Source organism: Lichenostomus cassidix, chromosome 9 (genome assembly GCF_008360975.1).
Source record: "Lichenostomus cassidix isolate B80296 chromosome 9, HeHo_3.0, whole genome shotgun sequence".
NCBI classification, from domain to species: Eukaryota; Metazoa; Chordata; class Aves; order Passeriformes; family Meliphagidae; genus Lichenostomus; species Lichenostomus cassidix.
The window spans coordinates 772,596-791,050 of NC_139490.1; the positions used below are offsets into that span (position 1 = coordinate 772,596).

General features: G+C 47.2%; 1 protein-coding gene across 1 annotated transcript; it reads right to left on the bottom strand.

Moving 5' to 3' along the window:
* Positions 1–11: 11 nt before the first annotated feature.
* GPR149 (G protein-coupled receptor 149) lies at positions 12–8,096 on the bottom strand. The gene is made up of 4 exons (XM_085068884.1): positions 6,678–8,096; positions 5,667–5,859; positions 4,624–5,042; positions 12–1,065 (listed from the first exon to the last, which is right to left on the bottom strand). The coding sequence occupies exons 1-4, from the start codon at positions 7,617–7,619 to the stop codon at positions 493–495; spliced, it is 2,127 nt and encodes a 708-aa protein (XP_084925010.1). The 5' UTR covers positions 7,620–8,096; the 3' UTR covers positions 12–492.
* Positions 8,097–18,455: the final 10,359 nt, after the last annotated feature.

Sequence of the window (18,455 nt, forward strand, 5' to 3'; positions counted from 1 at the left end):
TAATCCGTGAAACAAAGAACAGCCAATGAGCTCGAAGTGATATCCAGGTGTGATCCAGGTGTTAAAAATGTATTTATAGTATTATGTCCATTTAAATGTTGACAAGAACTGCGAGTAAAAACTGCTGTAACTTCCCACCTGTGCAGCTGCCCCGTCATTTCCACAGCTTCCTGCAGACACACCACCCAGTGCCAACAAACACCAAAGCTGGGGTTTAAGACTTTATTTAGGATTCCCTTTAGACACACATGTTCCTCAAATAAATAAGATATATAAATAAAAAACTTAAAATTCGCTATGGAAAGCTGTAAAGCACTTGGGTATTTGCTATCCCCTTGATACAGCGTTAACAGTTTGAATCGATTCAACAATGCATCCAAATAAAATTTGTATGATAGGAAAAAACCAGCTGATACTGTACTTGCTTGGGTACCTTAAGCCAAGTGGAGTGCTGTCTGTCCGAGCAGCTGAGGTGTGGAGATTGAACACCTTTTAACTGCTGCTGCCCTGCTCCTCCCGCTCTCTGTAAGCTTTGTTCAGCAGCTGGATCTCCTCCTGGTAGCCAGCCCTGTCCGAGTGCTGCTGGCGGCTGTTCTGCCGATGAGCCTCCACGGTGTCTGGGATGGAGATGCTGAAGTCGCTGCCGGGGCTGTGCGAGGGGATGAGCAGCGAGTAGGAGGCGCTTTCCCCCAGCTCACAGGACACGAACCTGTTCTCCTTGCGGGAGTAGCGCAGGGAGGGTGACCGTGCCTGCGCGGAGGACTGGCTGATGTTGCTGATGATGGACACGGTGTCCAGCGCCTCTTCGTTGTCGCAGATCTCCAGCACCTCCAGGTGAATCTTAACGCTCGTGTCGGCAAACGCGTCCCGAGGCTCCCCCGGGCTCGGCTCGTGCCCCACGCTTTTGGAGCGATACACCTCGATTTTCTTGGCCAGGGGGGTGATTTTCTGCCCCTCGGTGCTCACCTCGTAGGTGGACAAGGAGAGGGTTTTGCCGGTGGGGGCCTGCAGAGACACGGTGCCCTGGAATGCACAGAGGGGCACAGCCAGGGCTCCTCCTGAGCGCTGCAGGGAACAAGGAGCGTTAGTGATGAGCAGTGGCCACAGCAAAATCCATTCCAAATGACCCAAGTGTGCTCCGTTTGTTAACTCTCTGCCTTTCCTTGCAGAATTTCAGACACCTGGTGTTTAGAACTTGAAACAGTAGCAAGAAGATTTTAGTGTTGTACACCTTAGTGTATGAAGTCCCAGGTGACTGTGACTCACCATGACATCTACGAAATACAAACAATAAAATAAAATAGTTTAAATAAAAGCTGCTTCCTTCAGTGCAAGGTTACGTCCTGTTTAACCAAACACTTTGATTTGTAAGCCTGAACATGAGGAACATGAAGGGGATGTCTGAGGCACCTGGAAGGAGAATGAGCAATCTCCACTTGCTGTAATGAACACTCCGGGCCTGGAGAATGAGGCATTTTCTAATCATTTAGCAGCTCTTTCCATTTGGAAATGCTCAGAGCAGCAGCTGGAGGCTGAGTGAGACACTGGGACACCACGCCAGCTGGTTCTACAGTGTCTGGTGACAGACTCAAGCACAAGGCACTTTGTAGTGCCTCACAATTCCTGTTTTCACAGGCCCTGGAATAAGCAGACTGTGCCAGTATTGTCGCAGTGAAGCACAGATGTACTTCTGCACTGTACACAGAAGCACCAGGAGCACACACAGCCTGTGCCATGTCCCAGCTCCATGTCGCTCCCACTGGGCCATGCTGCCTTCCCAAACAGAAAACCAGCAATCTAAAACAGACTGAGCCGAAAAGATCCATTTTTAGAATGTTTCCAGTAAGGATCCCGACTTTTCTTTCCAGAGACAATGAGTTTTCTGTTTGTTTTAAAACAGAAGCTTAGTCTTCCACTTCCCTACAAATTAAAATTAGCTGCAGTGAAATTAATTACTGCAATGATTTGCGTTTTCCGAGGCTGACTGCAGTAAATGTAGAGCCAAGGGGGTATGGCAGGAAGAGACAAGCTCGCCTCAGATGGCCTGAGCCCAGCCCTTGCCATTGGCCTGCCAGACAGACAGATTTACATGTCAGTACCAGGAAGAGCAACTGAATATCCAAGGTGAAGACACACACACCTCTGGGGGAAAGTGAGAAGATGAAATGTTACATTGATTTTCCAGCCACAGGAACCTCTTTGGAAAGCAGGAACCAAGTTCCAACCACCTGAGCAGGAAGAACCCTGATGGGAACAGCTCAGCACATCAGCAGGGTACAGAGGACAGATTCCCACCCAGCCCGTGGGAAGCAAAGAGAATCTTCAAGGCCATTCCTAACTCAGCTTCTGTGCTGTGCTTGGTGTTAAAGGAAGGTTCACAACTTCCCTGCAGAGAGTGAGATGCTGTGTATTTATCATGTTAAAATACTCCTGCCTGCACTGGCTCCTCCTCTGTGAAGTTGCTTGCACATAAATAGGTCCTGTACAGAGTCTCTTCAAAGAGTTTGCCTGAGGCAACCAACAGATGAGGTAGAGAAAAATAATCAGCAAGCCTGGAACATACTGCCAGCCTGGGAGATTTCTGTTGCCTGAGGGCACTGAAGCATAGGCAAAATAAGACATGACATATTTACACTCAATCTCTTTAGGAAGGGAGATACACAGGTATTTTATGAGATGTTAAAGGTATTTTTCAAAAATGCACCCAAGCAGGAGTTAGAAATGACAAGTACCATTTTCTCTCTCCCTCTCCATTACAGCCGTCCTATCATGTATTCAGTAAAGCCTGCTGCCTCATTCTCTCCTGCCACTTTTATTCCAGAGAAATCACTTTGATGGAGCAGCTCTTTACTCACAGAACAGACAATGAGGAAACAACCAGCTCCACAATCATTACTGTCACCTACTGTCACCCCAAGAAGTGCCACTCCACAGCTTCTAGAGGAAACCAAATACATCCCAGGTCCTGTCTGGCACCCTGCTCTCCAAACAGCTCAATCAAACTCGCTGATCCCACATCCATGGGGATGGCTGCTCTGCCTCCTACTGTCAGTTCTTACAGCTTCTCCTCTTGAAATGAAAAATAGCAGCACTCTAATAAGAACCCCTGTATTTCTGGACTCCTGTAAGAAGCCCTGTATTTCCTGCAGAAGGACATGGCCAATCAATGCTAGGGGGAGACTCCTTTTTTAACACACATGGGAAATGCACAGTGATGAGAACAGAGTGGCTTTTCTTAGACACTTTGGTACTTCCAGACAGGAGGAATACAAGAGATGGTTTTCAACTTACTTCATGTGTGGCCCAAACGGATCTTTCATCCAACACACACCTGAGCAATGCATTCAAGTTATTTTTACAAAGCTTACAGGAGTTTCACACTCTGCCCTTTCCCAGCAGCAAAGCAAATGTCAGCTGTGAAGCTCTGGCAGCTCCTGCTGAATGTCAGAAGCAGGCAGAGCTGTAACTCCAAAGCCTGTGAGTTTTACCCATAGGAACCTTAATGCCTGGCACTGGGTTATATGTGGGAAAATGTCAGAAATGGATGAGCCGTGGTTCTTTGTAATGAATGTAGTGAAGATTATGTCCAAAAGTGACATACAAGGCCCTAGGGCACACAAAACACCCCCAGGCAGTCACTGCCAGCTGCTGACAAAGAGCTGCTCACTCCTGCTGCAGTCCCAGGGTTGCATCTGAACTGGCACCCGGGGACACGGGGAAAGGATTTTTTTTTTTTAATTTTGTTTTTTTTTAAAAATCATCTGGAAGCTCCTGTAAGGAGAGCCATAATTCAGAACCTACTGATACAGTACTTTATTAACCAAGCTGTACATGTACGAGGCCTTGGCAAGAACTGGTAGATTAAAACCAGGAACCAGTCACTTCCTTTGCCCCCAAATGCAGGAACTCATCTCTGCACACTGCAACAGGGTGAGCATTGGTATTTTGTGAAAGGGATGAGCAGTCAGATTTGAAATATCAGCCAAAATCCTACTGTGACTCAGATGATTAACTTGTGTTTATCAGATGGAGAGAGATTCCCATATTTGAATACAAAATACATCTTACACACCTCCCGTGTATGCAAAGGCTGAACACAAGCTGATCTGGCTCTGAAGTCACCCTGCCTGGAAGAAGAGGTTGGATTAGGTGACTTCCAGAGGTCCCTTCCAGCCTAAAGCCTTCTGGAGCTCCTGTCTCACAGACTTCACATGGGCTCTTACCCCACTCCCACCCACTGTAATGCCCAATATCCACTGAATTCCACAGTGGAGTTCTCTGGAAAATGTCATTTTTTGCAGTGTCATTCTTTGTCATTCTTTGTTGTTCTTTGCAGAGAAACTTGCTATTCATTAAGATGAATTAATGTAATTCATACTTAATTCTTACCATATACAAATCATGCAAGTGCACACAAAATAAGAAAACCCCAGGACTGAGAAGACAAATAAGAATTATTGCAGGATCAGCACCTGCAAATAGGTCTGTGGTTACTAAACATCCAATGCCATGAGTTTCACTAAAAAATAGGACTAACAGAAGTATCAGTGTCAGTAAAAATCATTCCTGTTTCATAAGGAAGCTCTTATTATCAGAAAAGAATAAAAGCAAATTCCTGTTTACCTGCCGAGGAGTCCTCTCGGATTTACTCCGGCACCACTCCCAGTCTGAGAGTTCTGGTTTGTGGCTTTCCTCGTGGGACAACCTCCACTCAGGTCCTTCAGGGAACACCGATGGATCACAGTTTGTGCCCTCCTGGCCCTGACAGGCCCCTGGCTCATCCAGAGGCGGGTCTGGGGAGTCTGTCCTAGTCCCCCCCGGGGTGCCCCGGGAGCTCTGTCCCAATGCCATGGGTGGGACCCCAGAGCTGGTGGCATGGCTGCCTCTGCCAGGCTCTGGCTCCTCGCAGTCAGAGCTCACCAGGTTGTGGTAGGATGTGGATTTGCCATCGCTGGTGTGGTGGGGAGGATTTTCCTGGGATATTCTGTAGATTCCATAGCCTTGCTGGAACGACAGGTTGAACTCAAAACCCCTGTGCTTGGCTAAGCAGGAAGGAAAGAAACCTCGTGTTAGGAGTTGAGAGCAAGAAGAAAAATGAGATTACAAATACAATGAAAATGACATGCTAAAACATGGACTAAATTATCCAGTTCCTGCTGGAAACAGGCAATAATTTTCTCTCCATAAAAAGAATGAATTGTTGAGAAGAAAGACTTCTGAGAAGGAATTGCCTTCTTGATGGACTGCAAGCTGTTCTTTCCAGGAAAGTGACTAAAAGGGCAGCAGGGGCAGCACAAGCCATGCTGCACCTGGAGAATGTGTTTAAAGCAAGTGAAAGCTGGGCACTGAGGATGGCATTTCTCTAGGATTCAGGGGCTCTGTCTCCCTGGACATGCAGTGAATGTCAGGAATTCATCCACTGATGGCAGAGGATTTTCACTCCAGAGAATGGGAAACAATTCCCACATCCTCAGAAATATGTAGTCCTTAATGTTTGCATGTGAGATGAGATGATCCCTGTGAGTTCCTTCCAGCTGACCCACTCTGATCCTCCAGCTGTTTTTACATAAGGCCCAGGGAAAAACAGGACTCTAGAAGATCCCAAGAAGGTTACCAGGGAAGGTCTGGCATCCTCTGTCACACCAAGGCAAGCCTTCCACACTTACTTTTGGCATCTTCTGAAGACACTGCATAGGAGTTCCTCCTGCAGTTGATGATGCAGCCGCAGGGCAGGTGGAGCCAGTGCTGTGACAGGACAAACACTGGGGTGACTGTGGCAGCCAGCGCGGTCAGCAGGAAGCTCAGTGTCTCACACGGAAGGCTCCTCAGCCCAGTGATGTACTGGACAGCCATCTGTATCTGAAAGGCAGAGCACTTTGAAATTTAAATCACTTCAGGCACATGAGATGCTTCCAGGAACAAAGAGAACATCTCACTATGAATATGACAACACTGTACGACACAGATTGTCATTAGTGTTTGCTGAGCACAACAGCTCTGGCTCTACCAGACAGCAGAGGAAACATGCTGACTGCTCTCCTCTCATGCTGCATTTCTCAGAAAAACCCTCACTGAAGCTAAGTGTGGATGCTGAGCACCACTGAACAGCTCCCAGTGCTAGCCAGTCCCGTGTGCTAATGAGGAAACCCATCCTCACACACCGTGCCCCAGAGCTGTGCTCCCTGTGTCCAACAGATCCCTGTCCCAGGTTCCTGTTCCCAAACACAGACATGAGCACATGACAGCACTCCCTCCCACCTTGTACGAAGGTACAACCAGATAGCATTTTTCTAATGAACTCCTATTTTGTAACCCAAAGGATTTGGGTTAAAGGACATGACAGAGGGGCCCATAGCTCAATTCCCAGCCCCAGAATGCTGAGCAAACCTCATCAGTACCAAAGGGGAACCTTCCTACCCCTGTATTCAGGTGGTATGAATCAGATCAGATGTGATGAGAGAGTGTCAGAGTGATGAACCAGGCTCTGCCAAAGCCAGTGGCACCAGTTAAACTCATGCAGTGACACAGACCTGCTGGAGAGGACTTTTGCTGGCACAGCTACACTACGAGGAACAGCTGCAATGGCCACTGTTCATGTCTTTCAATCCATGGCCCAAAGGTCATATCCCACTGAAATGTAAGTGAACATTGGAAAGTGAAGCCATCTGAGAATTTACCATCATTGGGAGCCAGAGAATGACTTTGGTCAGTGCCAGGATGAGCGAGAATCGTTTCTGGGCAAAGCCCACTGTGAAGCACCTCCTCTGTGTGCTGCTCTCAGCCACGCCCTTCCCAAAAACCGCCTCCGAGTTTTGGAAAGGCTCCAGGGTTTTATCCCCAGGGTCCAGCAGTGACAGTGGAGGGGCAGCAGCACCGCAGCCCCGTGGTGTCCCAGGGGAGATGAAGCCTCCAGAGCCCTGCAGGTACTCAGTGTGCAGCAGCTGTGGCTCACCTGAGCAGAGCAGCTGCAGAGTGAGGGGAACAGCCAGCACTGCCAGGAGGGAGAAGCACAGCGAGTACACAACGAACACAAACAGGCTGTAGGAACTGGCACAGTCGGTGAAGCAGCCCCAGGAGGTGGGGATATAGCTGCCCCAACCACAGAGAGGCAAAATGCACAGCAGCAAACTGACAGTCCAGATGGTGAGGATGGCCCAAACCACACTCACATGGTGCTTGCAGGAGCGGCAGCTCAGTGTCCCAGTCGTGTGGAGGGTGTAAAAGTTGTAAGAAACTATAAGAGACCCTTTCAGGTTGCTAGAAATGCCCTGGAATAAATACATAAATGCTGAAGTGGTGCACAGACGCTGGGGAAAGACTTCGCTTGACCACTGCATGAGCATGAAAATAATCACTGACACGATGCTGATCAGATCATCTGCTGCCAAAGAAGTCACAATCGTTGAAACTGTGGTTTTGTTCTGCATTTTCAGCAGGGAAACTAGGGAATAAATGCTGCCCAGAAGGGCTGGGAGTGCAATGGCAAAAGTCAAGCAGAACAGAAGGCCATTCCAAGTTCTCTGCTCATTGGGTTTGTCCATAATGCTGTGATTTTCAGTGAAGGAGCTCGTCCCATTGAGTGACAAATTACCAGGAGTTACAGACATTGTCCTGGGCATCTTTTTCTTTGCCTTCTCACTGACTCTGCAAGTTTCCACCAGCTGAAACCAGAACTGTCAGCTCCATATCACAAGTTTCTTTGTTTTCCTAGGCTCTCTTTTGTGGCATCTGATGAAGCAATATTCAGGTGGCAGCATCCCTAATGCCAGAACCACAACTCATGCTCTCGAAAAGCCAGGCAACAGTGAAGTAGCAAAGGTGCTGAAAAATATTGAATTCTTCAAAATCGTTCCCGTGCTGGCAGATGGTGAATCAAGGCTGCTCAGGAGTCCACATGCCATTCCCCCGGTCGGACGGCAGGCACCGTGCCCCACTCACGAGCTCGGCTGCAGGGGAGGCACAGTACGGGCTGTGTTCAGGCTGTAGTAGCTCGGGCAGACACATCGTAGGAGAGGCTGTTGGATTCCCCCTGCGCTGCCTGAGCTGCAGGAGGGAGGAGCTGCCGGCAGGATAGCAGAGAGCGAGCGAGGATGCTCACAGCTCCTCCCGGCTGGATCGGCAGCCTGGAGCAGAGTCCCGCTAAGCCACACCTCCGAGCGGCACCGAAATCCAATGCAAATCCTGCGAGTTGATGTCAGCCGTGGATGTCATTCCCGTAAATCCGAGCTGGAATGCTCGTATTCCCTGGCACTGCCGCGCTCCGGGCTTGGCAGCGGCACAGCCGCAGCATGCGGGGATGCAGGAGGGGCTCTGCCCTGCCTCCAGCATTCCCACCCGTGCACACGGATGGATGGATGCTCCGTGCTCAGGGCCACCTTGCAGCGACAGCCGGGAGCTGTGTGAGGCAGCCCGGCGGCAGCTGCCCTGTCGTAGCTCAGCTCAGCCTGGGGTCTGCAAACTTCCATTCCTCGCGTGACTCCAGCCTGAGCCTCATCAGATGCTGAAAAACTGTTCTGCTGTACCCTCAGCCATTACAGCTACCCTGCACGTCCACAGCCCCGATGGCAGAGAGAGAGCAACAAATGTCCTGCAAGTTCCCTCAGGACTTTCTTCCTCACACACTTCACTTCTCCTGCTTGCTTTCTTCCTCTGCCTCTCTGCAGCTTTTTGACACTGCAGTCAGAGCAATCCATCCTGTGCCTCCTGTTTGTGTTTGGAAGGAAACGTTCATCAGTGTACTCGGGAAGAAAGTCACTTTTTATTGCTTTGCCTGTTCGAGGCAGGTGATGTATAACTCACTTCTGTTTGCCTTCTTACACAGGGTATTTTATGATCTGAGCTGTACCTTGCCACTCTCTGTGGCAGCTTTTATCACAACTTATGGTGAGATGCTCTTTCCTTTAGTCATTCCATAGTTACAAAGAGGTCTTGGGAGTGATGAATTCAAACAGTTCCCCTTCTTATTTATCTTTCCTTACCATGACTGATAAATTCTGATAAAATGTACAGAAGGATCAGTTTCATCTTAAAATTACAGATAAGTAAGAACCAAACAACTCCACAAAAGGGCAGAGGGATTTCCTCCACACTGTGCTCCAGGGAGCTGACCTGCACATTTAAGGAGATCCAAGCGCTGAAACATCTCCTTTGGTTGGGGCAAATGAACCTGATAGATTCTCTCATCTCAAGGATGAGCTCACATTGCAATCTTTCAAAGTTTACAGGAATATTAACTTTGCATTATAATTTCACTCCAAATTTTCCCCTAAATTCACGAATGGACTGAAGTAGGTCTGGGGGAGGCAAGGACAGGTAAGTGAGCAGAGAGGTGGGCAGAGTCATCACTGCCCCCCATGTCCTGAACTTCCTAAAGAAACAGTGCTAGGGTGGAATAACATGGCACTGCCAAAAAGGCACAGGAAATGATGGGAGGGTGCCTTGAGAAAGGAGAAGACACCTCTGTGTGTGTCCCTGGCTGCACTGTGCCAGGCAGGCAGGAAGCTGTCGATTCCTTAGTGTCAGTTCCCTTTCTGCTCTGCACTCGGCCTCCTGCATGATGGGAGGTCCCAATCAGAAGCACTGTCCTTCACTGTACATGTATTTATTCCTTATCCTGGTGTGAATTCTCCTCAGTAAGGAATGATACCAAAGAGAAAATCACCTGGCCTCGTTCCACACAGAGCCCAGCAGGCTGGGAGTGCAATTCATGGAGAGCTAAAGGTGAGTGATTTTAGTTTCGCTGTGTCGCTGTAGCAGCCGTGGAGCAGCTGTAATCCAGAGTGTCAGTGAGGTCACACCCCTCACCGAGCAAACCCAGCCACAGCACACTGCTTGGGAAGCTCCTAAATGTCTGTGGCATGCTGCAGAAAAAGCCAGTGTGGTGCAGTGTGTAACACCACACCACTGTGGGGAGCTGCACAGAGAGGGTTAAACATAGAATCCAAACTGCTGGGAAGAAAGTTATCCTTTTCTGAAGGGAGGGAATAAAAATGGAAGATGGCATATGCTTGGAATGACCCAGCTGTGACCCCATCTGGAAGCAGCAGAAAATCAGCTGTGTATGTGGAATTTTCTGCAATAATGATGAAATTAATGGCTGCAAGAGCCATGTGTAAAACTGCACATTCCACTGCCTGCTGGGTATTCCCAAGAGCTCTGCTGTGGGTTGTCTCAGCCCTTCATTGCTCCATCTTTACTTTCCCATCACCTTCTCTCTCACTCAGCTCCAAGGAAGTCAGAGTAAGCAGATACGGAAATTCAGCCCCAGAAGCTGTGATCAAATTGATTTTCAATGACAGATTGAAAGCTCTGGAACCAAACTCTGCCCTAGAGGACCAGGAACTTGTGTTCTTAGTGCTGGCTGGCACTGCTCTTACCTACACCCTGCGTTTGATGGGGAACCGTCAGCCTGGGGCAGTGCTGCTGGAGCAGGGCTGCCACCAGCTGTAATTCCTGGGAATCTGTGCCCTGGGAAACGCCCTGGCACCGTCAGTGTCACCACTCTCCGGAGTATGAGTCTCATGTGTGTCTGAGGAAGGGATGCTCAGGGGATGAACACGAGCACCTGACAAGTTATGACAAAGGTCTGCCCTGGGGCTGGACCCTGATTAGGAGGTAACAGATGAGAAACGTGGAATATTAAAAGATGCATCCAGAAAGGAAGTGCAGAGCTGGGCTACTGTCATCAAGCATTTATTGATTCCAGTCAAGAGAAAGAACTCATGAATATTTTAATGAGATTGTGAGGGGAAACCTCCCAAACAAGATAAAATCACACTTAGCAAACAGCCTTTCAACTGCAGTGACAGTTCCAGCCTCTCTGATCTGCCGTTTCTGAGACTCAGATCATGACAGACAGTGCAGAAGACAGGCTTAGTGCCAGCACAAGCTGGACGCAGCATGTCAGCAGGATACCAGGGACCACAGAAAGCCTGACCATAAACATCCTTCTTCATCAGCCCAGATGGAAACAATGGCTCACTCCCTCAGAGACGAAGGTTTCAGAGATAGATAAAAGAAATAATGCTTGAGAAGAAGCCAGAGTATTTTCAAACACCAAATCTTTTCAATTCGAGTGTTTATCTTATTCCCTGGGGCTGATGACAAACTGGACTCTGTGTTCACAGGGAAGTGGAGTCTCCATCAGTGTCACTGTTGGCAAAACAGCCATCACTGAGGACACACAGTCCCTCACCCTGGCCTGACGACAGCTCACCGTGTGCAGCTCAACCCAGCACAGCTTGGAGCTGCTGGGGAGGACAGACAGACAGACAGACATTGGGCCCCTCTGCACTGCAGCACAAGGCTGGAACATCTCCCATGAAATCACTGCAAAGCTACTGCAGAACTGGGCACTGTCTCCTGGCCCCCAGCTCACTGTGGGAGCTCCAGGCACAAAGGGCTGGGAAATCCACAGTCTGCATTTGTACACCACAAGGGGCCCCAAACGCCCCTCACACACCTGGGCACCACAGGGATGGAAACACAGCTCTGTCCCTGGAATGGCTCTGGGCACAGCAACACACACATCATGCTGGCAGCTGAAAGGCATCATCAGTATTTTTTCTAGTACATGACACTCAAAAGAGCCAGGAAGCACCTACTAAAGATGCCCATGAGCCATGTGTTTTCCTAGGGAACAGGAATGTGCTTGGAGAATCAAATCCCAGTTTCAAGGAGTTCCCTCCTGGGGATACAGGTGTGGATCAGTGAGCACAGTCACAGGGTGCCCTGGGAGCAGATTTTGGGCTGACTCATTTAACAGTAATATCAGGAGAAATCCTTTTGATTGCCTCCACCCTCAGTCTGGCATCCACAGCAGTTTTTAAACTATCAGGAGAGAATTTTAATAAAAAAATTAAACACATTCACGACTGCAATCACAAGCTCCAAGTCCTTCTGTCTGCTCTGCTCTCCATTCCTGTGTGTGTTTCAGATTTACATGAGGGTGTCTGTCCCAGTGAAACACATGGGGGATTTGCTCAGTAAAGTCCATGAAAGAACTGATTTTATTTATTGCTGTCTAGTTAAAACATAGCACAAAAAGAATGGATCAGGTTCTCAGGTTTTAGGAACTCCATCAAACTCAGTTTCTGTGAGCATGCCCAGCTGTGTTCTGAGTAGAGAAAGCACTGCAGCCCTTCCTACTGACACCAAAATGTTAGAAAAGAGGAAATTAATAGGAAAACTTCTCCCGACCCTCAGCGGTACTGACAGTGCTGCTCACCACAGTGATCTCACACTATCTACCAGGTACTAAACCAGCTCTTTAACTCCCTGTTAAGCTTCATGTAGGCAATAAATGAGCATGGACCAGAAGGTAACAGTGTGATCATCTCATCATCAGGACTAACCACCATCCCCTTCAACCTCCAAGACCCTTGAACCATCCTGACTCACAGGACTGATTTGCACTGAATCATGCCATAAACACCGACATTACCTGATGTTACAGGAATAGCTTTCAATACTTTAGGGACCCAGGCTGCTACAGCCTCTCATTTCCTTCTTTGCATTGGATGAGCATCAAGAGTTTTTAGATATCAGATCTAATCTCTGGAAAATTGTCCACTTCTTTTTGAAGTGCTTTTCCTATGTTTTTCACTCATCCTCTGATTCATGTCATGACTCTCAGATTAACATCCCAGTTCCTGGCAGATGCTGGAGCTCAGGATGTTTCTGGGATGTACACCCTGTGTATGCACCTAAAGGTTCTGCTGCTTCCTTGGGACCTGGTCTTTGTACCTCATCTCCAGCTGGGAGAGCACAACCTGCTCCTCCAAGGCAGCTCCAGGCCCCTCGTGTGAGCATCACCTGGGGACAAAGAGGGACCCAAGTGCTTCTGCCCTGCAAATTCCAGAGACAAGGACCAGCAGAAGCGGAATGGTCTGTGTTCAGACCACTGCATGGCTGCTACTGTTTTATTTTATCAACTATTTCCCACATACGTTAGAAAGTATGGCTCCCATTTTCCTGGGTGTATGCAGAGACAGCCTGGTTTGTGCTGGAAAAGCTGAGGAGATGAGGAACTGAGGAACAGCAGCTCCTTACACAGCATTTGCTTTGCAGAACATGTACTTATGAAATATGCATGTGCTGAGAGGTGATTAGGATGCAATTCCTCATTTTGATTAAAATGCTGCTTCCTTTATGTTTACTGAGCTTCACAAAACAGCCTGATTTGTATGCTTACATAGTATTTTTTGTTTGATTTTTTTTATAAGCTAAATTTATCTTCACTGCTATATGTGCAAAAATGAATGCATATACGCAACTTTCTTTAGCTTACAGTTATTAACCTGTGAGATAAACTATAACTTCAGGCTCAAATGATGGCTTTATTTTTGGGGTGGGGTGCTGGCATTATTTTTAATCACCTGGAACCATTTTTGCCCAGAATTACAAGCCCAGATGCTGCCAGATGCATTGGGCCTGGAAAAGTAGGGTACTGTTAGGCTGTGGCCCAAGTTAGATGTAGCCATTTTCAGTTTCCCATCATAAGCCTTTTCTACTGGCATTGCTGAAGCTGTTAGGATCTGCAAAAAAAAAATTCATAGTCTAGAGAAAATTGAAACTCATTTGGAGTAAGCTGCATTAGATGGCAAAATGGGCCTTTCTTTCTCATAAATGGCAGAAAACAAGCCTTAGGGGACAGAAAATAGATTTATTTTCTAGGAAAATGTGCAGTAATTTTGTTTTCCTGGCTATTTTACCAGTGCTTTTATTATAGATTTTGTATTATTCACTCCTGTGCCTGCACTCCACCAGGCCCTGACAACATCCAGTACCACAGTGCTCTGAAATTGCTCTGGCCCCTGAATCAGATTCTGTTATTATTTTAATGTCTCATCTATCACTGCCTCTGAAAGACCTGCCAGAAGCCTTTTAACAGTGAAGATATCACTGGTCTTTGAGCCCCTACAGTGTCCTATCTGCCATCCTATTTTAAGACAGTAAAGTTCCTATTTCTTTGACAATGCCCAGCCTCCCTTCAGTCCTCAATTTCAATTAAGACAGAACAGAGATCTTAGGGCAGTGCTCTGGTGTTGCTCACTGGGTATCTCTAACCTTCAGCAACAGGCACTGGGAAAACTGGGAGCTGGGCAAGTTTGGCACAGCTCCTTGTTCAGTGAAAACAAGTCTCTTAAAAACCCCACAAATCTGTTCAAACAGAAGGTGTTATTGAATTCTTCCTACAAAAAACACATTTGCCAGTGCCAGGATCCATCCATTCCACTTTGCCTGCTGATAGGAGAATCCATGGGAGTGACTGTGTGATTTCATTCACCACTCTTCAGTGAAACATAAATGAGCTTTTTTTATTCTGCTCAGATTCTCAGAACTGTTACACCCTTTATCTGCTGCCAGATTTGAATAAGGACAACAGCAAAGGTCACCATGACAATTGGAACTGCGAACTGCTTAAGCACAGGATGGATTTAGCACTGAGCATTGCCAAGGACACTTAGAGATGTAGTAGGAATGCTGAATGTCTGCCTGCTTATCTCCCATTGAAAAAATTTCAAACAAACAGCAAATCATGATCAGAGCAGCAACTCCCTGTGGTGTACACTAGGCACTTAATGCAAGTGCAGCACTGCAGCCAGCAGCAGGCAATAAATATTGGTCTGTATAAATGTTAGGAAGACATTTAAGAGAAAAGACATTGAAGTAGAAAAAGGCAACAAAATGACTAAGCCAAATTTCAGTGGAAATTATATCCCAATCTGAAAAAATCGAAGTCAGTGGCTTCCCAAAGGCAGAGAAAATGGTACATGTTGTCCCAACACAACTGCAAGTTGCGAAACAGGTTGCAGGTGGAACAACAGAAGGAACATCTGCAGTGCAAATGAACAAACACTTCACTCTCGGAACTCACAGAAGAGTGCCTTCTCCTCCTGCCTGCTGCAAGAGCAATGATCCATCCCGTGTGGCTGACAGCAGGCAGATGCGTCAGTGTGACGTCCAGGGCTTGACGTCAGTGGGAAATTCACTGTTCCCCTGAGAGCTGCACTCCCAGGATCTGCACATGGGGAGGGAGCTGCTGCACAGCCCTGCTTGCCACCACCCTCACAGTCTGCTCCCCTCCACCTCCCTGCCCAGCAAAACCTACGTCAGGAAAATTCAATTTTCCACAACGCACTAAGAAAAAGTGAAAGAAAGATCCTTCACTTATTTACTGTCTTCCCAGGAGAAAACCCATTCTGTCTTTATAAACTGCATTCTCCAAGCTCAAGAACAAAATAACTGTCCTTACATCACGGATAGGAAACAAGGGAGTCATTTCCATGGGTGTTTCCTTCTTTCTTCACTGCTCACATGCTGGAGGGGAGCAGACTGGGGAGTCTCTCCCTACATCATCACAACACGCCAATAGGGCTTGGATTAGGGTAAGAGCAATACAGGGGGACATTTTTACTTCTTCTTAACTTCCTCCACACTCATTTTCCCATAATGCCTCAATTTTTCTTGTCTGTTTTCAGATAAGAACCACTCAGGGTGAGGACAGGCAGTGGCAGAGCTGTCCTGTGCACACAAGGCCAATGCCACGAGGGGACAGACAGTGACAGCAGGGACAGGACGTGCCTGAGGCCACAGCTTCTGTAGGAATCCCCTGCAGTGGGAAACTGCCATCAGAAATCAGCATTTCTGCCTCAGGCCACAGGATGAGAAGTCTTAAAAACCTTCTGTCACCTCTGACAGTCACAACCTCCTGCTGAGTGCAAAGAGACCTCAGCGCATCTTCCCCAGCAGGTAATCTTTCCCTCTTAATGACAAACAGCAAAAGAAGGAAGTACCTATGGTCATCTTCTGTACCATAACTCATTCAGGAAGCCCCAGAACCCACTACAGCTCAGAACAACCTGGCTGCTCTAAATGGCACATTGTAGAACATAATGAACTTTCATTATTCATTCTCACTCTGAAATCTGCCTGATCATCTGTGCTTGTTGGAATTTCAAGTGGGATTGTTCAGACAGAATTACAGAAGAATTTGCAGGGTGTGCAAGGTGGTTCTGGTATGATCAAAGGAAGAAAATCAAAGCTTTACAGGGTCTCACATGACATAATTTAAGAATCTGAACTTTCAATCCCCTCATATCCACCTCATTTGTTGCTTTTATGACTGATGAGGGGTGCCCAGTTCATGGCTCTCTTCTTATTTTCACCTGTGTGAAACTTCACTGAGTTCAGAGAGTGAGGCTGATGTCACATTTTCAGGACAGCCCAGCACTTCTCAGTAAAGGTTAAAACAGAGCAATTAAAGAAACAATCATCTCCACCACATACAGTCACCTCTGCCAAAAACTGGGATCATGTGAGGGTTGGGGAGACAAGACGGTGTTGTACTTCTGCCTTGTTCTGTTCTGATGTATTGAGTTTAGTCCTTTTTGACAATCCTGAGTGGCTTTTGTTCTATTTTTACCTCCTCAAACATAGGATAATGTCGCTAAAAGTAGAGTGAGAACAACAAAACAACTTCTGGAGCCAAAGTTCAGCCCCTGGAATTAAGGAACCCAATCTTTGACAAAGCTCCCAGAACATGCAGCAATGCCAGAATTGGCTCACAGACCTGGATCTTGCTCTGCTAAAGCCTGGACAATCACTCTGAAACCTGCATCCTGTCAGGAGATAGCACACTGCTAAAAGATTCCAGGGAAGTGGAGCCAGCATTCCTGCAGCCAAGGAAAGGTTTCCTCCCAGGAAAACAGTTGTAGATAGTCTTGAACTAATTATAACAGAATGTGGAAGAGGCCATGAGATTTTCCAAAATAGGGAAATCCTTACTACTTTACTGAATTTATTTAGGAAATAATAAATAAACCCCCAAAAATTAAGGGCAAAGGGAAGCATTAGCAAGCTGTGATTGGGAATACTGAAGGGTTTTCCTTTTTCCTTTATGAAGTTGCAACCCTGGACTCCTGTGGAGTTGCAGTTAATGCATGATTTGTCCCCAGGCTGGAGCTCTCTCTTCCAGCAGAGGGAGAAGGGACACAAGTGAATGGACATTCAGGGAGTGGCTCAGGTGTGAGAAGAACCACCACAAACCATTTTCCCATTTGTTTGGATTCCTGTCCCACTTTGGTGGCTGATGAGGAGCAGGTAATTCCAACATTTGTCCTCCTCTATGCATTGCCAGGACTCCTGGCACAGAACAGGGGCCCACTTTCCAACTTGCATTTCTGAGGGGTTTTTTTCATCTCCCTTAATTACTGCAAATTTGTACTGGTGATACAACTTATTCATTCTAAATGTCTCTGTTCTTGCTCAGCTGCTTTGAGCAGAAAGCCTGGCACCAGAAATACGCAAGATAACTGCATGTACAAGGAAAAATAATTAAGTATGAGTCACAAAAATCACAGTCCTTGCTCACATGCTTGTGCTAAAAGAGCCAAGTTCTGCCCTCAGTCACCCCTTCAAAGAGGTGAAGAAATGACAGCTAAGGTTGGGACAAACAACCACTGGAAACAACGGAGTTCACATCCATTTTCATGATGAAATGGTAACATATGGATGTCCCTCGAAGAAGCTTCACTCCAAATGCCTGGAGGGCAGGACTGGACTTGAAAATGACAAGCAGCAATCGAGCTGAAAACGCTGCTCCAATCAACTGGTTGGCCCAAACATGATTCCATTCCCCACACACAAATCCAGGGACATGGATAACAGTGACTTGCACATGGAATTGTGGAAGAACAGAAAGCCCATCTCTCAGCAGAGGGAAGCAGCACAGGGCATGGATGGAGATGGAGAAAGGGTGGCAGTGGTGGCAGCAGAGCCCCAGGCTGCCCCTCTCCAGCTCAGTCAGTAACTAATTCACTACCACATGCTCTCCAGGATGACAGAGCCAGGGGATGTTTCCTCTTGGTGCTTCACAGATCTCATTACAGTAACAAATCAGGTACACTCCTTTCCAGGCTGAGCTGCAATCACTGTTGATTACCAGCCTATTAAACTCAATGGAATTACTTAAGTGCTTCCTCTGGAATTAGTGCAGTTATCAGCATGGCTCATGGCAAATGGTTTGAGTCATTTTACCACACATTTCTTATGTTTAACTTTATATAATGCAATAAAAATGACATTTTGACACAGTATGAAGTGAAACACCTTCTTTCTCAGTGTCTGCTCAGTTCAGGTATTTCCTCTGTGTATTTTCTGGAGCGGGTGTTTGATCATGATTTTCCTGCACTATTCCCTGCTCTTTAGCAGCCAATCAGCAGCTGGAATGCCACAGAAGGGAGCAGCAATCACACCAAAGACTAATGGTGCTTTAAAGGACTAATAAATACACACAGTGTGAAAAACCTGCTTTGAGCTGAAGGAACTGGACTAAGGACTGACCAGCTCCTGTGGCTTTTTGGCACCCATTTTTTCCAGGTATGCCACCAATGTCCATGGCAGGACACAGAGAAAGGGCCTGGAAGCACACACTGTGAGGGCCTCCCCACCCT

What these genes read in the sequence shown, in the direction of transcription:
- GPR149 (XM_085068884.1), bottom strand. Translation starts at nt 7,619, where the DNA reads ATGCCCAGGACAATGTCTGTAACTCCTGGTAATTTGTCACTCAATGGG. An exon ending in GTCTTCAGAAGATGCCAAAA is followed by an intron (nt 5,043 to 5,666) that starts GTAAGTGTGGAA and finishes CTTCCTGCTTAG; the next exon opens with CCAAGCACAGGGGTTTTGAG. An exon ending in CCGAGAGGACTCCTCGGCAG is followed by an intron (nt 1,066 to 4,623) that starts GTAAACAGGAAT and finishes TGTTCCCTGCAG; the next exon opens with CGCTCAGGAGGAGCCCTGGC.